The sequence below is a fragment of the Acanthaster planci genome, linkage group LG02 (genome assembly GCF_054643075.1).
Source record: "Acanthaster planci isolate LZ-2023a linkage group LG02, COTS_SCS, whole genome shotgun sequence".
Taxonomy (NCBI): Eukaryota; Metazoa; Echinodermata; class Asteroidea; order Valvatida; family Acanthasteridae; genus Acanthaster; species Acanthaster planci.
The window spans coordinates 5,602,071-5,625,376 of NC_141778.1; the positions used below are offsets into that span (position 1 = coordinate 5,602,071).

Consider the following 23,306-nt stretch of genomic DNA (forward strand, 5'->3'; position numbering starts at 1 on the left):
GAATAAGCATGCTGAGATTTGAGTGGCGAATGACGAATGAACAGTCAGAAACTGAAAACAGGAGATAGTCAATAAAACCATGTCAGCAATGGCCAGATTGGCTAGATAAACATTGGTGGCGTTACGTATGGCTTTGCGACGAAACACGACGAGTAAGAAGGCCGAGTTAACAATTAAACCAGTTACGATAACAACCATTGGGCCAGCCCAGTGCAGAAGGAAAGAACGTTCTCCGACGCCAATTGTGTTGTTGATGTGAGAGATGTTAGAAGACATGCATTCGTTCCAATGTACGTCGTTTTCAAGAGACCCCATTTCGTACCAACAGTTACCATTGTGTTCTTGACACTAAGATTAGTCTACGTATAAGACCTATTTTGACCAAAGAGACACTGAAAGTTCTGTCTCTTATTATTCAGCCCAATTATACTCAGTCATGCTCCCGAAACTACCAGTCAATAGTCCTTCTAGTGTAGCGACTGACTTATTATATGTACGCGTAGGTATTAAAAACTGCGAAGATGTCACGTCAGAGGTACACTGTTGCTAATTTCCCGAACGTTTTGAGGCATTCATGACAGCCCTCTATTACTGTCATGTAAAGACTGCATGAAGGACATTCAAATCGCAACACTCAGTTGGATTCCTCACTAATGAATGAGCTTTATCGACAACAGACAATCCGTTCAAGTTATTCCCGCTGAGCCTACGGGTGGCGAAACTGTGTCTCTGTCCTGTGATGAAAATGTACATACGGTGTCCACGGAGATAGCTAATGCGCACGTGAAGACAGTCTTCCGTTCAATAGCATTTTCAGGTACAAATTTCGACATGAAAGGTTCGAGCACGAGGGCAAAGGTGCTCGCTGGATGTGCAAGAGGCAGGGCTGTGAGAGACTTCAAACCATTTTCAATCTATATGAAGCTGGGCTAATTACAAACATCATTTTCAAAGCAATTTACATCCCCCAGAGACCGGGAACTCAAGTGGGCGAAATAAATCATTTTCCCACATCCTCACTGACTTTTATAGAGGAGGGCTTTCTAACAAAGGTCTGACGTTGATGTTTTAAAATGAGGTGTAAGATGAGACAGACCTTTTAAGAGTACAGTACAGACTCACTGACCGGCCGCATGTCATTATGCGTAAAACAACAGTAGCCCACCCAGCACACGGAAGGTTTGGAGTCCTGGTGAGGGATAACATATTTTATGGGGCGTCCAAATATCATATAGCAATGGTTGTCACGGAGTGATACCTGATCGAAATTACTCTTCAAATTAATAATACCGTGCAATCTTGGTTTGACGTGGCCCTATATTGTGGCGAACATGGACATTGATTTAGTGGTGAAACAAGATTTTATTTTTTCTCGGGCCGCCACACCCAAACATTCCTGGAGTCAGTCAACCTTGCCAGAATGATGGGCTGGGCACCAGTTGAATTGTCATTGGTAGATGTGGCCACTTATGCATTGATTTGAATAATGAATATGTATGAAGGGTAGTACACAAAAATTCTGGGTTCTTTGGAATTAGGCGTGGCAGTGCATGAATTTTTCCTTGAGTTTAAAAGTAAACGATATGAGTTGAGTGTGATGAGTTGATTGCTGGATTCTGAAGAGAGGGCAGCAGCCAGCCTCGACGACATACAGTCATGAGTCGACGATTGAGTCACCTCTGATTGTAAAAGTGTATAAAACTACATGACTGTAGGTGCAGACTGTTCTGAGAAATGAAAAGCCAGGAAACGCCCAGTTCCTGTAAGTTAGCTATGCAGTGATATATTGGATATTTTATTTTACACATTTTTTCCTTGCGAAACCAGATTTTTGAGCCAGTAAAAATGAGATTTTGCCGAGATATTTCGCATAACGTCCTAGTAGGTCTAAGTAATTTGAGCCGAGGACGTTACAGCACTGAAACAATCTACCGTTATCTTGCAAGTTTGACACACTTGATAACACTTTTAGTCTTTAATTAATTAATAATAAGCGTCAGATTTAGCTTGGCCGGAAAGACCAGAATCGGAATTATGGTTGTAATTTCCAGGGTTTGAAGTTAAAAGAAAGAGGGAGTCGTTGACCGGTGGTGACGGAAGGGTTGGACCGCGGCGGCGGGACACAGAAACTTACAGTCAGCCACAGGCCACAGAAGCCGACTACAACGCGAGACGCTAGATGCAACACGGTGGCGGGCATTGAGGCTCTTCACTTCATTTATATTGTATTTAAAATTGTCGATATAAGAAATTATCCTCATTTTGGGTTCTTTTATAAATTAATGTAAATACTGTACAGGCAAAACAACTTTCCAGCAACAGGTGTTTATATATTCATGTCTAAGCTACCAAAGGTCAGTCCCTAAGGGTAGGTCAACTCTAGGGTTGTTAGAATGGCACTGTCCTTAAACTGGTAAATCCCACTTTTCAATTTACTCCGAGTCTTTACAAAGCGTCATGACGTGCCACTTTCAATTGTTTGGATAATCTGCCTTGGTCATTTGATTTTTCCGAAAATGTCGACAGTATAATTAAATCCACTGAGCAGGCTTACAAGTTTCAATCTTTGGAATTAAAGTGCACGAAAAACAGGCCCAATAATAGTTTGCGGAATAAAGTTTTGTTTTATTTTGACGATTCCGTATTCAGCTGTACTTTAAAATCACGATTCTGAAATTGTTGTTCTGAGTTAGAAATCCCTGCCTTATTCAGTATACCTACTTGGGATACCTCCATGGGATCGCCTCTATCCCCGGTTCTGGCAGACCTGTTCATGGAAGAATTTGAGCAGACAGCCCTCTTCTCCGCGGACCTCAAGCCCAGCGTATGGATCCGGTATGTGGACGACACTTTCGTCGTTTGGCCACACAGCCCGCAAGACCTCCAGCTGTTCCTTCAACACCTCAACAGCCAACACAACGACATCCAGTTCATCATGGAGAAGGAACAAGACGGACGCATTGCATTCTTGGATGTCGAGGTTTCAAGTCTACAAGATGGCACCCTATCCCGCACAGTGTATAGGAAGCCAACACACACCGACCGCTACCTGAACAACCGGTCATTCCACCACTCCAGCATCAAGGCCTCCGTCAACAGAACCCTCGTGCGTCGAGCATACAACATCTGCGACCAAGACCACCTGAAACCGGAACTCCATCACATCTTCACAGCTCTACAGCGGAACGGGTTCAAGTCAAGACAGATCAAGACCCAGGACCCCAGACCCCTCCAGACCAGCGGGTCTCCTATACCCAAGGTTAACCCATTAGGCACATTACTTCTGTCACCCTCCCCTACATAGGCAATACCTCCCACTGGATCCAGCGCATCCTTCTACACCATGGCATCAAAGTCTTCCATACCGCCCCCAACAAGATCCAAGCAGCTCTCCAGTCTCACAAGGACAAGCAAGACCCCAAGGCCAAGCCAGGCGTCTACAGGATCCCCTGCGAATGCTGCAAGGTGTATTTCGGCGAGACTGGTAGAGATCTCACTACCAGACTCAATGAACACCGAGCCCACGGACGACGGGGGGATCTCGAGAAATCTGCCATCATCAAACACTCCAGCACTGAAGACCACCAAGTCCACTGGCAACAAGCCCATCTCATTGCCAACATAGAACAATGGCATCCACGCCGTGTTCGTGAGGCAATTGAGATTCACAAGAACAGAACAGTTCTGCAAGACACAGGCTTCATCATCAGTGACATCTGGCGCCCCATCCTCAACCCTTCTTAGTTCGCCTTATGGGTCATCTATACCCTTGGCACCCTGCCCCAGTTCTTCCTTTAGTCTGCCTATGGGTCCTCTATACCCTTGGCACCCATGTTTACCCATCCACACCCCCATCAGTACTGCCACACCTGAGTAAGTTTACCGCCACGCATCACCGAGCCAGCCTAATCCCTTCTCCAGAGTTCCCGCCTTCACGCATCATCGGACTAATCCCTGTCTCCAGAATCCTCCACCAGACTACTTAAGCTCCACTCCCAGTCAGTATCCGGCATTCTCCTGATGACGAGCAGAGCATACTGCTCGAAACGTCGAGTACCACTGGTTCTTTTCAGAACCGCAAATACTCACAAAAGAGATACGTTCATGGTGCTACCGCAAACCTACTTTCTATTATACCTCTTCACCATGCAAACCTTCAAGACTTAACTCCATTAAATATATTTTTTTCTTTAGAAAGGTTTAATTCCAACATCATGCTTTATAACAACCACACATCTGAAAGAGTCAACACTACCGTTCCAGTGTAAAATGCATGAACTTGAAAATTCAAAGCAGAGTATTTACACATTTACGGACGGGGGCAATGAGGGCGCTGTGCCTCCAATAACCATTTCTTGACACACGGAGGGAGAAGCTCGCAAAATGCAATCACAGGAACCAGAAAGGCCGTGAAAGTTATTATTACAAATACATGTATTGCATCTACCAGATAACCGCAATTAAGCAACTTTTACCCCACAAACTTGTCAAAATTTAAGAGGTAATTCACTCGCTTTAAATAGTGAAGTACTCATAGGATTTATGCACATTCAACCGGTTGAGAGCAATATATACAATTGAAAGCTCAGCCAAAACCGAATATATACAGCGTTTGCCAAGCGTTAGTCCTATAGCCACTCACCGTGACACATTAAACTTAGGAGAACACTCCTCAAAACGGTGTATGCAATAGTATAAGGTTCTTCAATATAGGCAAATGTCTTGGATACGAAATGTTAGAACAGGACATTTTTCACCGTCATTAAAATTTCCACAACCGATATAATACCCTGAGTAGTAAAAACAGTAACCCTTTCTATTCAAATGCTATACACTACGTCCATAATTACTGCTATTATTGTGTTTGTAAACTTCAGCGTCGCTGATTTTCTAGGGAAATCAGTTTTTGTTTCACAAAATTTAATTTAAGTCAGTTTTCCCCGACTGAAGTATAATCCTACTTTCACATTTACGCTTTGTCGTCGAATTGTTTCTATACTAAACAAGCCAACATCAGACGTAGCACGTACAGCCGTTGATGGGGCGGGGGTCGCTGTATGCTGCCTCTGCAACATGTACCAACCCCGGTCGAACCGGGTCTGACAAACCACCCGAGAGCAGGCTCGATGAAATGCACTATTAGGCCGGGTCTGAGGTGAAGCATCCCCCCACCACACAGCTCGTTGGGCGACGTGCATATGGTAGCGCCACCAAGAGAGACCCAGACCCTGGATAAACCAGAAAATGTCGCAACTTTGTGTTTGCAGAAGACATACTTAATTTGGGATCTGTATAATTCAAAATCATTGCGGTCACTGCAAGCACCAAGTGTATCCAATTCGAACTGGAGCACATTTGACGAAACTCCTCACGCTAACTTGAAACGTCGTAAGCAATGAATGCACCACCTTTTAAAATGAGAGTTTCCAAAGACATGATAACATCACCGCTAAATTCAAGTTGCAGAAATGGTAAAATAAGGTAGGAGATTTGAGCAAAAACATTGAGGAAAAAAAAGAGCAAATAGATTAAAATAAAATGGAATATCCATACAATGATAAAGACCTACCCATGTATATATACCTATAACAACAAACTTCGTAAAAGTGAAATGATACAGTAAAAAAAATTAAAGGTTGGATCTGCAGAAAGACTGAAAGAATTATAAAGTGAACATGATGAACGAAACTCTGAGATTAAATGAACGTTCAACATTTTACTGTGATAGACGGTCACTGCGTAATTATAGAACTTTGTAATCCTACTGCAGGATTTTACGCAGTCCAGCAACGAGTGGGAGTGGACACAGTTGGTACCACAACTAATTACGATAAACGCCGAGTCATGGCAGCCTCTCGTGTCGTATATCCAGCCAAATGTTGGAAAATTACACATTATACTATCCACTACTTTGTCAATTTGTCAAATAAAATTGAGGTTTCATCAAAACATCCTGTATGACGCCGTTTTCGGTTGAATTTGTCCATATTGACGAAAGGCTTTCATGTAGGTGGCATAACTGACGACAGTGGTCTCCCTAAAGATGTGGAATAGAGCAGAGTTCTTAAAAATCCTGCAGGTACTCATGTACAAAATTATGTGACACATTTGAAATGTGTACTAGTCGTCATGATACTCGACTTTTGGACTCTGGCATCAATATCAGTGATTAAAGAACACTCCTAAAATTTTCATTCTTTAAAATCAACTATTTCAATTTTCAAGGAGGTACATGTAACATGTAATAAATGTGGAAATTGCAATATAAAGTAGGCTTGTCATTTTTTTTCCTGCAACATTTATTAACACAACAGTGCTTCCCTGAGAAAAACTCCACAGTGTGCCAGGCTAGGATTCGAACACACAACATCCTGCTTACGTTAAAATTTAATTTTTGCTGCCGCCACAGGAACCCCACCCAAATTATATCAGAATAGCCCAGTAGTGCATTGTATACAGACAGACGCAGACGCAGCAAGCAAGGCATCCTACTGGGCTGTTTAATGGCTGGTCAATTGAAATCATTTTTGCACCACGAATTGCAATAAATAAAAAAAAATGAATTAACTTGTGAATAAGCTCAAAACTATTTCACATTGCTGTAATTATACAATTCATTTGAGATGCCTCTGACTCAGTGCTTAACAGTGCTACGAGTGTCATTCCACGAAATTGAGACAGGGATAAAGTGTCCATGTTATTTGTCAATTTTTTTTTTAATCCTATATATTTGTAATCAGGGATTTTTATGCAACATAGCACTAAGAAATACCTCCCGTATGTCAAGAAAAATTTTACATTTCAGTATTTGAAAACAAAGCTGAAGCTATTTGAAGCTACCATATACATGTAGTTCTCCTTACTGTTTTAGGAATCCTCCAAATTTAGATTTCACAAGATTGTGTTAAGTACACCTGCCAGTGTGCATGAGTGCATATATGGTTGAAGCATGTGGCCTGTTAAGTTTTATGCTCCTTATGGGTGTTGCAATTTTCTGACAAGATACATGTAAGTGTACTCCCTGCAGTATGCTGTCATTAGCTGGTGTGTCCTCAACATTGTGGCTTCCCTTCACACATCGTTCACCAATTTAGCCACCAATTTAGGGGGTGGTGTAAGTGATGCTGGCACAACCTGAAGGAGTGGGATTCAACAAAGTATGAGTGAATAAAAGCTCGCTTGAATGGGGTTCAAACCCAACTTTCTTTTTCACAAACAAGAACGTATTCCACTTGCATTGTTTTTTCATTTCAAATGCCAGTTTTGAAAGTGTGGCCACATTCTGAACTGTTAAAATCCAAGGGTCACCAAAAGACCATATTCCAATAAGTGTGATGGAACGTACATAATTAAGGTAATTCAAACGATGTTAATTCACATAGTAACATTTTATTCATAATTTACAGAAAATATTAAACTTCGCAAAAATGGTTCTATAAATACCCTCAAAGAATAAATAAAAAATACAAGGGTTCAGATCTGCTTGGTTAGATCGGCCCAACTAGATGACATAAACCTAAGATATGGCATCTGGCCAAGAATTACTTTTGAACAAGAGTTAAAATCTGACTTTATTGCTTTTGAATCGTTATAGCATGCATTAAATTCTGGTTACTACTCAACCAATGTTTACAGAGGGGTTAACATGAGGGGTTTACATGTGAACATAAAAAAAGCATGCATTGCAGTGCAATATGGATTAAACAAACCTACATGGAGCCAGACACAAGAAAATGCTTGAAAATGACACCACCATAAAAAATGAAAATTGTTAAAATTGCAATTTAAGAAATCACATTTAACACAGGAAAACTCAAGTCAACAACCAACTCAAACAACCATCTCGATGCACTTACATGAACCAGGACCAAGATTATTAACTAATGGTGTGGGCAGAAATTCAGTGGGTAAGCTACAGTGGCACCTGCACATACCGGTACAAAATGAAATATAAGGAGAATTACTGTGAAGTGAAAAAGAATACTGCACCAGACCCAAAGCAAACCAAGTCACTTTTTCTTATTAATTTTTTACATTGTTTGTGGTTTTTATTAATGAGGGCCTATGTTAATATTATCACCATGATATGGAGGCCCCCATCTTTCTTTGCTCTACCATCCATGCGAAAACAAGATGGCAGCTGGTCGGGCTGCACGAGCAGGCCCGACTTTGTCGCTCAAATTTCAACCATCAAATATCATTTTCGATAATATGTTACGTTGAATATGATATGCAGGAGCCTTACTAATATTGTAAATATAAAATATTTGTATAAAAATGCTTGAATATTTAGTTGGCACACTGTTGATGCTCGTTGACACTAAATAGCATGACCCTTTTTAAACTAATGTTTTATATTTACACTGTACAATATTAGCAAGGCTCCTACATATCACATTCAATGTATCACGTAATGGAAAATGAGTCTGAAAATTTGAGTGCCAAATTTGGACCTGCTCTTACAGCCCGACCAGCCGCCATCTTGTTTTTGCATGGACAGTACAGCAAAGAAAGATGGCGGCCTCCATATATTGCCAAAAAATTTTGTTCTTCGGCAAGAATCTGAAAGCAAACAGTTTGTTTTTTTGCGTGAATCTGGAAGCGAATTCTATGTTTCTCGTACACAGTAGCAGGTCTTAGACTCCCTAAATTATGATAAATCCACTTTTACATCTGTAGAGGGTATTTTCAAGTTGTTGACACGTTGTTGATGCTAGTTGTGTGTGTTAATGCTTGTTGATGCTAAATAGCACGACCAATGCAATGTAATTTTTGGAACAGAATTATTAATATTTAGGCCTAACCTTTTTATTTGGATTACCAGCAAAACAATTTTTATTTTTGTGGGAGCATTTTTACCACCAGTAATTGTTTGCATTTCGCACAGTTATACTAGCTATCAGAAAGTGATGAAATGTTTTAAAAGGTAAAAGTTGGCTCAGAAAATTCTGAAGGATTTATATATACTTGGAAAACACTTTCCACTTTAAAGTGTGGCAATAGAAAGTGGTTTTGAAATCGGCAAAATCAAATAAACCTGCCGCTCGAAATGTTTGCCAAAAACCAAAACTTAGAGACCGCTCCAGCAGGTTTTGGATGGGGGATTGAACTTTTGCCCATGTATGGAACTCTTTTCATCTTCATGACATTGGAGTTTTGTAGAACCTGTCAATCAACAGTGGTGACATGTATGTTGCAATATAAGCGGCACAGGTAAAGGGATGAATGCAATCATAGCAATGAATCATGATAGGTTGCACTAAAGCTCGAAAAGTTTCAGGTCCACAAAAACACATTCTGAAACTTTCACAGCTTTCCTCTCTTCTGGGTACTATGACCAAGACAGGTCACGGCTACCATACATGTTGTATTTGTAAGTCTTTCGACATGGTTTACAACGGCGGGTGCATTTTTGGGCATCCACTACACCGAACAAGGTGTAATACTTCACGGCGAAAGGAGAATGGTGCTTGTGGAGTTTCTGGCCACAATCTAGGCAGCAATGGACAGGGGGTAGAAAAATCTCTATGGTACAAGTGGTTGAAGTGGCAGATGACACCGCGTGTGACTGGACCTTGATGTGCCTGCTTTGCCACCATGGAGGTTTAATAGTGTCACAACTGATGCACAAAGTTCAAAAGGTACACCAAGCAGGGAACTGATGAGGTGATGAACACTTGAAATGCCAAACTGTCAATCTTCCAGTGTGCTCATTAACCCTAACAGTCCTCAGTCCTCCAACAGGTGAAGGATTGAAGACCGTTTGGGTTAATATATTCACATTTTGCAGACCATACTTACAGACAAGTATACGAACTTTTTGATTGAAATTTAGTGTACTCGATTTTATAAAGTCTTGAGTCTCCAACGCACCTGTCAATTCAACGACGTCTTGACATCACTTCTCTAGATGCCTTATGTTGCGGAGAGCTTCGTCAACGTCAGTTAGCTTCTGAAACTTTGGCATTACGTGGGGCGATGTCTTGGCAAGTTGGCAGCACAATAAAAAACGAGTGAGAATCATTCAATCACTATTCAACTTCTTTCACGTGTGTGTGAATCAGGAACGAACGAGAGCGACAATGGGCGAGGTCTTGGCGGATGTGTGTCTTGGGGAGTGCGACGATGCATGGAGGAAGGAGGGGACTATGCGAGGATATCTGTAAGTAATTGTTTTTTCTCCTCCAGGTCTATGAAGTTTGATGTGAAAGGAACGAGCGCAAGGAGATATCGTGTAAAACGCGAAACCATGTGCAAATTCAGCGACGCGGAAAGGGAGTAGTCTTGTACCTGGCACCTTCATAATATTCTTCGAACAAAACTTCCGCAATGGCTTCTGACTATTCACTGGTTTACGTTCCTCGATTGATATAATAGAAGCAGGTTACCAATTTGTAGGATGTGAAGGATTTGTAGGTCATACAAAGTACAAAGTACAGTCATCTCAAAATGTTTCCACATATCATGCACCATGTGCCGGGTCCAACAAGACTAGTGTAGCTAGTCTGGTGCCCGAACCATACATAGAACCTAGAATATTAAAAAAAAACACGGGAAAAGCTATGTAAAGTCTGAAAACTTCACCGTCCACATTCCGGGCAGCCAGGTACTAGGTGTTGTATGTGCATAATCCATCACGAGTCAGTACAAGTACAGATCACCAATCACAACTCAATTGTAATGTATATTGTTTGGAATGTTATTTACATGTTATTTGGTTAGCATGACAATCACACAGAGTGTGGTAACCTTTGGCATTTCATCAAATTTTGTACTTAACCAGCTCTGAGAAATTGGCCCATGCATGAATCAACCGTCACGGCATTTGCTATGGTTAAACCTCTGAATAGGCCTAGAAACTCTTGCCGTGTAAATGTTGTACTTCTGTGTTTTGCCACTGCAAAACATCCAAACAATCCGGGAACCTTTTTCTGCTAGACATGGCATAGATGTACAATATGATGTGAAAAATTTTTAAGATATTATTCCAGGTTATTGTTTAGACACGGGACATGCAAATTACAGGGTCTGTGAATACTTAATTTGAGGTGAAGCGAAAGTTAGGAATGAATAACGATTGATAATTAAATCATTATCGTGCATTATGCACAATTTTGGGGGTGGGGGTGGGTTCCCTTAACCATGGATCTATCACTGGACGACAGTCGTTTGTTTGAACGATAGGTGCGCAAACGGGTAGAGGTGAGATTGTATAACCGCCATGGTATCCCTGCCCCTTTGCGTTGTTGCCTTTGAGCCGTATTTGAAAGAAAGCCTACCCGACACCTTGTGGCAATACTTCAGATCGGGTGCTGATGACGAGCAGACAATGAAAGATAATCAGTTTGCTTTTCAAAGGCAAGTGTTATGTTTTAACATACGGGCGATTAACAATAGTGCGCCTCCAAGAGTCTGTAATGCGTTAGGCGATCAAAAATGCACGAAATCAGTTGACCCTTTCCAAACGCGTATTGGGTCGACAGATTTTGCGTATTGTCATTGTCAGATGCGTTGCAAACTCTTGGAGGCGCACTTTAGTACATTGCCCTTATTTCGGCTTTTCTCGTCGCGCCTATGTACGCACCAATTAGGCCTACAGCTCAAAATGCCGACGGTGCAGATTACAATCAATACAAAATATACTAATTCCAAACTGTACTCTCATGTGTAAAGATCCATAAACATCCTTTTCATGAAGAATATCATTGAGTAGGCAACAGCTATAGTAGCATTACATTAACTTTACATGGTTTTTTTAGACTGTACTGGAAAGCGGTTCATGCTTTGTAGCCCAGCAGAGCAGAGAGAAAATTTTCAATTCAAGACAATTTTTTTTGAAAGAAAATCTTGAAATAAACAGCAGTATGATTGAATACAAACAGGTATCGCCTCCGACCACGGTGTCTGAGAGACGTCTCTCAACGTATCACTTCCACAAGCGTGTTAGGTCACTATATTGCATTTCCAGTTGGAGTGTCTCCCGTGGCTGCCCACGGATTTGCACACCCTGATGGAGAAATTGCGACAGCTAAAGGTAATAAGGACTCGGTGTTTGAAACAAAGTTGTCCATTTTTTGCCGATTGTCATACTTGTCATCTCAACACTAGGGTCACCCTTGAGAGCGGTACACGTATGTAGGACCTAATTTATATTGTTTCGTTGTCTTCGAATAGGCGTCTGTAGCGTAGGCTCTGTCATGATCCACAGTATGTGGTCCAATAAGAGATCAGAGGATGTTGCCAGCACAGTGCAGCCGAACACACCACTGTTCCATCAGCTCAACTTCCTTCGCGATAGGTCACGGATGGAAGAGGTGGTCAGAAAGGCCGAGGTAGCTGGCTACAGAGCACTGGTTGTAACTGTTGATCAGCCCATTATCGGTAACACACGACCCGCGAAGGAATCGTCTTTAGTTGTACCCTCACATATTTCGTAAGTCCAAAACTTTTAAATTATGCATTTGTTGCTTCTCCTTCTTTTTACCTAACCTCCGATGTTGTATTTATTTTAAATTTGAGTTATCCGAACCGTGCATTTTCGAAGCGGATGAAGGGACAGGTTTGGAGTTATGTAGTCAAATGCACAGCGTGAATCTTTGCCAATTTGTCACCGTTTATTTGAAACTAAAGCTTTTACGGCACATAGACTTCGTGAAAAACCACGCGCCTGTATAGCCGACCATGCTAATTGATTCTAATCAAACCAATTTTTAGAAGTCACTTTTCTCAGAGAATGTCGATTAATCTTTCTTTAATGAATGACAGATCTGATCACACGTGAGTTAATAGACACAGAAATTGCACTGTTGTTACCAAGTCAAGCACAATGAGAAACGCCCTCAACATGTACCTGTAGGTACACTGTTTGACCGTAAAAACGGTTTACACGTTGATGTTCTCTCTGAATTATTATTTGCTGCGCTAGTATTTCCTGTTACAAGTGAATCGAATCCCGTGACGATTTTTGATTTTCATACCGTATAAAGTGAAACACTTGTTTCCTTTTGAGAATGTTGTAACTGGAGATTGTAATTCTAACTGGACAATGTTCTAACTGGAGATTGTTCTAACTGTGTCTGATTCATTTTATACATACTCCTTTCATTTTATAACCTTTTCATTAATTTTCTACATTTTTTACTGTTTTAGTTTTTAATTTAATTGTAACGTAATTCATTATTTTTTCTTTGCGTTTTTTAACATTACAATAACGAATTTTGCCAAGTGTGTACAATCACGTCTAATTTTAGCAAATTTATTTTCAGTTTAATCTCAGTTATAACAATGATCATCTGTTATTTTGAAGTACATGTTAACATTTTTAATACGTATAGCACAAACAGTAACTAAACTATTTCAAAAATAACTACAACAATAAATTTACAGAGCAGATTAATCGTTACTTCTCAAATGATATTTCAAATGCATTGTGTTCTAACGTAATAATTTCATACGATGACCAAGTGATTTCGATTAGTAGGCCTAAGCATGTACTTCCACGCTTAGTAAACTTGGTGTCCACATGAAGAGGCAGTGAACAGTGGTTCCGCAAAATAGCCGTTTGATAACATTTGATAGTTATATTTGTAGCATTTGACAGTTATATCTGTAGCATTTGATAGTTATATTTGTAGCATTTGACAGTTATATCTGTAGCATTTGATAGTTATATCTGTAGCATTTGATAGTTATATCTGTAGCATTTGATAGTTATATCTGTAGCATTTGACAGTTGTATCTGTAGCATTTGATAGTTATATCTGTAGCATTTGACAGTTATATCTGTAGCATTTGAAAGTTATATCTGTAGCATTTGATAGTTATATCTGTAGCATTTGACAGTTATATCTGTAGCATTTGATGGTTATATTTGTAGCATTTGACAGTTATATCTGTAGCATTTGATAGTTATATCTGTAGCATTTGACAGTTATATCTGTAGCATTTGATAGTTATATTTGTAGCATTTGACAGTTATATCTGTAGCATTTGATAGTTATATCTGTAGCATTTGACAGTTATATCTGTAGCATTTGATAGTTATATTTGTAGCATTTGACAGTTATATCTGTAGCATTTGATAGTTATATCTGTAGCATTTGACAGTTATATCTGTAGCATTTGACAGTTATATCTGTAGCATTTGATAGTTATATCTGTAGCATTTGATAGTTATATCTGTAGCATTTGACAGTTATATCTGTAGCATTTGATAGTTCTATCAGTAGTATCTGATAGCTTGCACCCAACATATCTCCGCCGCTGTACTACGAACTTATAAATCCATTTGGACTCGTCAGTGATAATGCCGACAGTGTGCCTTGATATGCCATACATCGTGATGAATGAAAAAAAAAAAACAGCCGAAGAGTTGCACAATTAAGAGCTTTGTCCAAAAGTAAAACATTCATGTTTATGCAGATGTACAGAGTTTGCAAACGCTGGGCAGTAGATCGCATTCTTGTCACAGCTCAAAGCATGAGTAAAATCCGTTCGTTCTCTTGCACACCGTGGAAAATAGTTCAGGGACGTGGTTTGAGTCATTTGCCTCCTCGCCCGAGACAATCAAAGAATCTCCACTTTTCATCGTTTCTCTGTACTTTTAGAGCATCGTGTTTGCTTTTATTTAGCCGGTAGCATTTTCCTGCTGAATTATATTTTCATCGGTACTGACGGTAGCCCACAATTTCTTTTACTCTCAAAATATATCCAACACAACACAATGTATGCCCACGGACCTCAACTGTAAAATAGCACACACACCCTCTATGGGCGCGACATAGCAGTGGATTATTGAATCCGGTTTTATATTGTGGCAACGTCACGTTAAACCCACATCCTTAATTTGCTATTTTACCAGGTTTCCGAACGCATTACGCCCCGATGAGTCCTTCTGTCCTCAGACAGCACATGAATTATTTGATGATTCAGCAACTTGGGATACTATTTCATGGCTGAAGGAAATTACATCACTCCCTATCATACTGAAGGGTATACTCACTGGTAAGCAAACCGATGTTTATAGAGGGCTTGCGTGGAGCGTCCTCCCAGAGGACATTGTTTGTTATTTAGATATAATAACAATGAATGCACAAAAGGTTAGGTTTACTCTAGCCTTTCCTAGAGGAAGAAAACAATGCACTCTCACGTGACGTCATACACAGGGGGTGTATTAAAACGACGCAATCAAACTGCACGCACTCTGAACATCTTATCCATACAGACGTTTGGCCGCTGAAGAGTGGAAAATTCATATCATTTTTTTTCAAACTAAAAAAGCATCACAGTTATCAAACAGGAACTTTCGTCTGAATTATCATACGAATCAGGTAAAGTGTTGATGATGAATTGATGTCCACAATTTTTGACGAAATTTAAAGATATTTGGAAATCTTTTTGCGCCATAGTTTCAGATGTAAAATGCAAGCTGTATTGTTTAATATTTGGGCAGAGAGAAAGGTTACGGGATCATGGAACACAAAATCACATTGTGAAGTTTGCCAGATTTAAATTTTATGTTATGGAAACCATTTAAAAAGTAAGTAACGTGGGCGAAGGGACTTATTATCCAAAGTACACTGCTTAGAATAAAGCAGGTACTGGTACTAATCATGGATTGCATGAAAGGTAAAACTATCGATGTGTGTGTTTCAGAATAGGGTGTAAGGTACTTGAACAATACAATGCTATGAACTTTTTCTTAGTCCTTTCAATAATAGTAAAGCGAGTGACGACCAAGAAAGCACTTTTGCCAAAAGTCGGAAGAGTTGAAATTTCCACGTAACTAGTTTTGAGTGCTCTTGTTGTAATTTTATGGCTAGTTTAATTCAGCTTGATCAATGTCAGTGAAAGACCAAAGAGGAGTCATGGTATATAAATCTCAGGTGTGGATTTGATGCCAAAGGTATTGGTGGAGTTATCTTTCACTTCTGAAAAGCCACCCTCAACTGCTAATACATGACTGATTGTTATAACGTTAATTAAAAGCAAGATTACGATGCACTGTTCAACGGCACATTGAAAGAAACTGCGCAGACTGCTCAAAATCTGTAAGTGGTGAAAACCGTCCCCTGTTGCGTCGATTATTATTACACTGAAATAATAAATGCCTGCTAGTCGTATGAGCGACCAGAGTTTGCGGAAATAACACCTCTGGTGGGTGTGAGATTCAACGGCGGCGGAACGATTTTCAAAGTGATGGTGGTGGTGGGGGGGTTGTGATGAAACCATCAGGCAGTCCCCTTCCCCTGCTTCCGCCGCCGGTGGTCAGATTCTTACTGAAAAGTATCTGCCCTTTGAGCGTTAAACGGGGGTCGTATGTTCAGTAAGTATCATTCTAGTGGTAGAAAAGCTCATTATTAGGTGTTTTTATAACTGCGTGGGAACTTAGGACCAGCAATAGTTTATTTCATTAGCCACTCGAAGGCAAAAACATCTGAAACGTATAAAAAGAGTAGACCTTAAAAAGTGCCTTTACCACTGCTTACTGCTGTTTTGCAACTTTCTGTATTCAGCTGAAGATGCAAAAGAGGCAGTGAAGCATGGCGTTGCTGGTATCCTGGTGTCAAACCACGGGGGCAGACAGCTGGATGGAACACTGGCTACGGTAAAACTAACGGCTTGGGTGGCGGGATAAACAAACTTTAGTAAACTATATTTTAGACATATGGAAATGTTTGAAGTCTTAAACGGAGAATCACTTTATCAAAACGCGACGTATTATGCAGTGAATCTTGGTTTTGACCTAGCTATAAAGGTTCAAAAGTTGGATATCATTTTAACTTTAAAATCCACCATTAAAGCGTAAGTGAAATGAATTGTTTTTAGACATATTTTGTGTGCAACATTTTTGTACAACTCTTCATCAAAGTATGAAAATTGTTTTAGATCCTTTTTGAAACGTGCACTTTTTAACACTTTAAAATAGGCGTGGTTTCCTGGACAACTGAGGGCGCTGTTGCTGTGATTATCCAGAAAAGAAATTGTTCACTGCATTCGTTTTTCTGTTAAAAAGTGAAGCAAGAAATTTCTTACTGAAAACAGTGCTGACGCTTGCTTATTGCTATGCAAACAACAATGCATCAGCAAAGATGATAAAATTTTAGTCCAGCAAAATCTACAAACAATAAGAACATTTGGGTACAAACCAATTTAACCTTTAGGCTCTCATCCTGGGATGACATCAAAGCTTTGCTCATGAATGTATAAAACCCCAAAAGGCAGTAAAATACCCTTTGACATAGTGAAACAAAAATTGAAAATAAGGCAAGTTTAAAATAAGTTAAGAACTGAGACACAAAGGCACATTTTCACAAACCAAATCGATTTCAGGTACCGTACCTGTTAAATATCCAACTCGAGTAAAACAAAACAGGTTTATGTACCTGCCCAGTAATTCATCAAAACTGTGCTGCTTACAGTCCTCGTTATAAACAATACGGATTCACATGGGCATACAGTAACAATTGTTTGAAATCCACGGGCAGTGCTAATTAGTTAAGTGTCGATTCAGCAATCTGTCAAGGTCGGCCCATAGTGAAATCCATGCCTGTTCAACAGATCGACGCACTACCAGAGGTCGTCAACGCAGTGCGTGATTCCAGTGTGGAGGTGTATCTCGATGGAGGGGTGCGTAAAGGCACAGATGTCCTCAAAGCCCTTGCCTTGGGTGCAAGAGCCGTCTTCATCGGTCGACCGGTCATTTGGGGGCTTGCTTACGATGTAGGTGGCACACTCTGGCTGTTAAACCAAATCGTACTGGAAAAAGGGCCAGTGTAATAATACTGAATTTCATTTCTCGTAGATTTTAAAGGGGTAGTTCATGCATCAGTGATTTTAGTCGGTGCGAGTTCAACCGCACGTATCTAACGCAGCACCGAATTCAACCTCAGATATTGGGAGAAGCAGTTTAGAGCCTAAAACTCCAAACCAACCACTGTACGCCGCATCCCACCGCACAAAACCAACACACTAAGGGAGCAATCATGGCTGAACCTACTGCATGCCCTCTCCAGAAAAAGAGGATAGTGAGCTCCTCCATTAATGATGATTCTTTCTTTGAAAATGCTATGTGTGTCAGACTGAATTATTGATTCGATGTCTTGTATGTCAAAAACTTTCTACCATACTTTTATGATCCCCATCTATTTCTTTGTTTTTAGTGATCCCAAACTTCCCGGTCGCCGTTAGGCCATCAACTGCGATCGATCATTAATGGCACTATTTCCTTTTGACCTTTCTGTTTTCTTCAGGGTGAGAATGGTGTTAAGAAAGTCCTCGAGATCCTGCGAGAGGAGTTCAGTTTGGCCATGGCCCTCACTGGTGATGAATCCGATTTAGTATTGTTCTCGTATTTTCCTTTGAGCTACTCGTAATCCAAAATACAAGTAGAGACATAAACGTTGCCATTTACAGAAGGACCGCGATGTTTTGAACGGTGTGAAAGTTACACAGTTGAAGAACACCTCGGAAATAATTTTACAGCAGTGATATAAGTAAAGCAAGGCACAACCAGTATATAACGAAATCAAGATATTCGATTTAAAATAAAAGAATATTTAAATTACAGTTTACATTGGGAAAGTAAGTAATAAGCTTAGCCGGTCTGAAATGTTCAAGATTGATTCAGAGAAGAGACGCTGAATGCCTGAGCCTAAGGCCTTTACGCTGACTAGTGGCTCTGGGAACCTTACACGCACTGTTGAACTTCAAAGCAAACATAAAAAATCCCACAGGTCTTATGTCATAGGTATACTATGTCTCTGCAGTGCGGAAGCTGGAAAAAATCACAAACCAAAAAGAATGCAACTAATTTATATTAAAAAAAAATGAACAAAACGTTTATACTATATAAAACTGACTAGACAAACGACATACACTCTTGAACACCCTAGAAAAGAAATCTGGCAATTTTGGGGGTTCAACGAGCTGAATTTCTTCTGCAATGTGATTATATGAAATCAAAAGGTTTGTGAAATAATCAGGAAGGGAATGGAAAAGATCAGTACGGCGATGAAAGGGAAACAGAGCAGTGTCGTATCTTGAGGGCTGGTTGGAGGGTCACTTCCCCGGGGACATATTGTTGCCTTTTTCAGGACCTGAAATCGCCAGTACTTTTACAGATACATGTAGAGTATACCACCATCTGTCATTGTGATGGGGATTCTTTATGGATGAAAACTTTTTTGGGGGAAGAAATAAAAAGTCCCCACTTCTATTCTGGACCCAAATCTTTGTGATACGCCATTGGCCACAAAAGGCACATTTGAAAGAGTCCTCTGCTAAGATCTCTTCTGGAGCTCTTTATGGGAGAGGTGGAATGCGAGAATATTTCTAATCCATCAAATGTAAGGAAAACTTTACAAATGTGTGGAAACTACTAGCCACGAGAAATATCCCTGAACATGGGAAATGGTTGTAGGTTATAGAATGACACAAAATCACTTCTAACACATTGCTGTTGTTTTTATTTCACTTACAGGTTGTTCTTCTGTGGATGATATAAATCCAGATATGATTGTGCGACTGCCATACGTAAACAACGAACTGCATTGAAAAATGTGTTCCAGTCACCAGCTAGTCTAACGAAGTCTTAAATATTAATACTGATACAAGAAGGTACAAAGAGATTGTGACATAATAGTTTGACTTGTGATCAGTAATAAGACCTTGTTTCCATAATATGTATCGGAATTTTCCCCAACTCAAGCATTCACTCATTTAGTATTATTAGTCAATGTTAAAAAAATATAGAAATTTAGTTTCCACTGGTATATTACAATCAAAAACTAAAAACTTGGTAAATAAAATATTTAAAAAATACAAATGGTAAAAACCAGTCACAAACTGACACAATACACCCTAATGTAAAAAAGACCCCCCCAAAAAAACAAAACCACAAAAAAACATTAAAATACTAAGCATACGGTTACTAAAGACATTCCTACAGCCTAACCTTAATTTTGGAGGATATTCCAGGAAGAGATTTTTTAAAAAGAAACAGAAAGCAGTACGAACGCTGGAACCCCCATAAACAACTCTTTTAAGACGCTACAGTGGGATACGCGTTTAGTAGACGATAGATTACATAACAGTAACAATGAAAACGTAAATTTACCTTTTACATTGCTATTGAAAGCATTGACGGCATTCAGAATGAAAGACTGTCTGAAACGACCACGAGTTGTCTTGGGAACACGCAGTCGAATACCTGACTGGTTGTAGTTGAAACAAGCGTGAAGTGGGTGTGCGGGATCACGCACTATACTATGAATATTCAAAAGAATGCGTTTCTCATACAAACTACAAATAGAAGGAAGATCTGTTTGGATTACTCGTGCAATTTTCCTAGATCTTTCAAGCTTGTTAATGCTTTCTTGTGATAGGTTGCCAAAGGTACACAAAAATTTAACGTAAGAACGTTCTGTAGTACCGACTGATTAAGGAGAACCATGATTTTGTTGTCCACTCAGAACTCCCTAAGTTTCCTTAGGAAGTACAGCCTTTGGCTCGCCTTACCAGCTACAATTTGGGAGTTTTTTCTTCCAATTCAACCTCTCGTTGATCACAGTTCCTAAGTACTTGTATTCAGATACCTGTTTCTATGCCATGGTCGTGAATATTTGACGCAATATGGGGGTTTGAAGATTGAGACCGGCGGAAATCAAAAGCCATTTCTTTGGTTTTGTTTACATTCAGAACCAGGTGATGGCTATTGCATACCAATTTAAAAACTGTTCGACTTGCTCAAAGTAAGCCTCTGCGTTATCCTGCAAAAAGCCACTTATAACAATGTCATCTGCGTACTTAACAATCGCACAGTTTGAATCACAGACTCGGCCGGCAATCACTAGTATACATTGAAAACAAAACTGGTGAGATCACACACCCTTGAGGTGCTCCTAGACTCAAAGACCTGACTCTTGAAGTAACATTATTGCACTTAACCCACTTTGGTCTGTCAACAAAAAAATCAAGAATAACCAAGGCAGGTTTAGATGAAACATTCAGTTTGAGTAACTTATCAATTAACCGATGAGGAACGTTAGTATTAAATGCACTTGAAAAATTGATGAAGACCAACCGCACATACGACATTGGGGTCTCCAAGTGTTGATAAAGGTTAAAAAGGAAGACAATCAAGTACAACGTCTTCAACACCTCTGTTGATGCCATATACCCATTTCTTAGACAGGTTAATTAAATTATAGTAATTCCTGGTCAAAGCTTTACGCATAGTTTAGTGCTTTGATAGGATAGTAATGTTAGTTATTCTGGAGTTCGAAGAAGACATCGGAAATTCCAATATAAACAACCCTTTTATAAATAGGAAGGAAGAAGCCCCACTGTCCTACCTCATCTGTAGTTCTCAGTAAACATGGGCGTTTCACAATAGTGCGCCTCCATGAGTTTGCAACGCGTTGGCCAATCATAATGCGCGAAATTTGTCGACCCAGTGCGCGTTTGGAAAGGGTCGACAAATTTTGCGCGGGTGTGATTGGTCAACGCTTTGGAAACTCTTGGAGGCGCATTATTGTGAATCGCCCATATTGCGCATAAAGCACTAGGGCCGTAATTGAATTTAAGGTCATTTACAACACCTATTACAAATAACATGCAATAACTACCCAAGAATCTGTCAACCCAATGCGCGTTTGGAAAGAGTCGACAGATCTCGCGCATTATGATTGGTCAGCACGTTGCAAACTCATGGAGGAGCACTATTGTGAAACACCCATGTCGTTATTTTGTTTAATTATTAAGTTTATGTCCGCGGATCCACCTGAATTTAAGAACACATCCACTTCCAAGAGGTGTATATAATTTCCAGTACTAGGCAAGTAATTCAGACTGACACAGCAAAGATGTTTGGTATAGCAGTAGGTTAATTAGGCCTGACTGAATATAACGAGTAGCCGTATGATGACAGATTATGCAAAGGATTTGTTGAGGCAATTGGCGGTTGGATATGGCAAAAGCTAATAGCGACATGGTCAAGCTAATAACATGATTGAGCAAAAAGTGTTTACTGTGAAAAAATATAGCAATAAGCCTCTTATATAGCAAAGATAGCATCTTGTGTCTTATGTTTCAAACTGAACGTCTAATGTCCCTCGTGCCATTGTGGATATAGGCTGACCTGAAGAGTTGCAAATTGCGTTTGACATACCATTTAAATACAATAGTTAAGTTGAGAGCCCGCGTGCCATTCGATTTCTTTAATTACAGTGGTGCACCCTGTATGTGTAGGCATTTTTTGCCAGTCGTCAGGTTCTGATTCTTCCTAGATTCTCTTCTAGGGAGATTACTGGAGACCTTCAATTTTAGTGTAAACTCAAATATTGTAGGGTCAACAGCTGCCATTGAGTTAGAATACGGGAGTTCACGTTCAACAGCTAGCCTACCTACGGACTGAGCCTGGAATTACCGAACATCAACGGTACCATCCGAACATGCAAAATATAGACGGGACGACTGCGGAATATTTCGGCTTTTTTTCGCAAAACTGGAGGAATTCCTTCAGTCTTGGACACTGGGCGATACCGGACCATTGATTCGTAGAGTAGTCAGAAGCATCGGGTCTGGTATCCAGACTAAAGCAAATACTGCTTTTGAATGAAACATTGTCGGAATTCTTCCTGACCAGTCATGCCTCACCCTTCCTGACCAGTCGGGCCTCATCGAGCGTTAAGTGACCCCAGACCCGTGCGTCACATCTATTTATATCCGTGGGTGATGCCAGACCTAAGATTTTATCAAGAGTCGTCAGGGAGTCTTTGGGCAGGTGCAGCCGCGTATATAGGCCAGAAATAGGTCTGCAAAGCTCATTAAAATATTCTATACTAGAGGGTCCTGAGATCCAAGGAACTGGGAAATTGAAGAAAATTTGGCTCTGAACCTCTGGCCCAGACTTAAGGCTTCCAATTCTGAGCAATTTGGATGCAAACGGGTCCGAAAGTGGCGCTAGTTTGGCCATTTTGCAGAGGGATGCATTTTCGAATTGGCCATTCCGGGCAGTGAAATTTCCTTCATTTTTAGGATGGTCTTCTTTGGTGAGAGTTTCTCAAAAATTCATTGGTCAACCCACTAAAAATTGAAAGGAAAATGAAAGAGGACATGTGGAACATCGTTTTTCTGTGCAGCCTGAATGCCAGTGAGGGTTGTGAGCATTTTTTAAAGGATCCAGGAAATGAATTTTTCTTAGAATCACGTTTTGTATGAAAAACTGTTTGACACCTTTTAAGTTACATGAACTGAACAGTGCACTTTTTCAAACATTAAAAATTGACCAAGCATTTCTGGACAAG

At 40.1% G+C, this 23,306-nt stretch overlaps 1 protein-coding gene and 1 long non-coding RNA gene across 2 annotated transcripts; one reads left to right on the forward strand and one right to left on the reverse strand.

The window, feature by feature from the left end:
• Positions 1-2,598: 2,598 nt before the first annotated feature.
• On the reverse strand, positions 2,599-10,312 carry LOC110986208 (uncharacterized). The gene is made up of 3 exons (XR_002599109.2): positions 9,874-10,312; positions 7,857-7,924; positions 2,599-7,134 (listed from the first exon to the last, which is right to left on the reverse strand). It is a non-coding gene; the product is annotated as an uncharacterized LOC110986208 (long non-coding RNA).
• Positions 10,313-10,431: 119 nt separating this feature from the next.
• LOC110986207 (2-Hydroxyacid oxidase 1-like) lies at positions 10,432-22,193 on the forward strand. Its single transcript, XM_022247902.2, has 9 exons — positions 10,432-10,677; positions 11,185-11,358; positions 11,883-12,034; positions 12,175-12,433; positions 14,861-15,003; positions 16,515-16,606; positions 17,560-17,721; positions 18,252-18,321; positions 19,481-22,193. The coding sequence occupies exons 2-9, from the start codon at positions 11,222-11,224 to the stop codon at positions 19,552-19,554; spliced, it is 1,089 nt and encodes a 362-aa protein (XP_022103594.2). The 5' UTR covers positions 10,432-10,677; positions 11,185-11,221; the 3' UTR covers positions 19,555-22,193.
• The last annotated feature ends 1,113 nt before the right edge of the window (positions 22,194-23,306 follow it).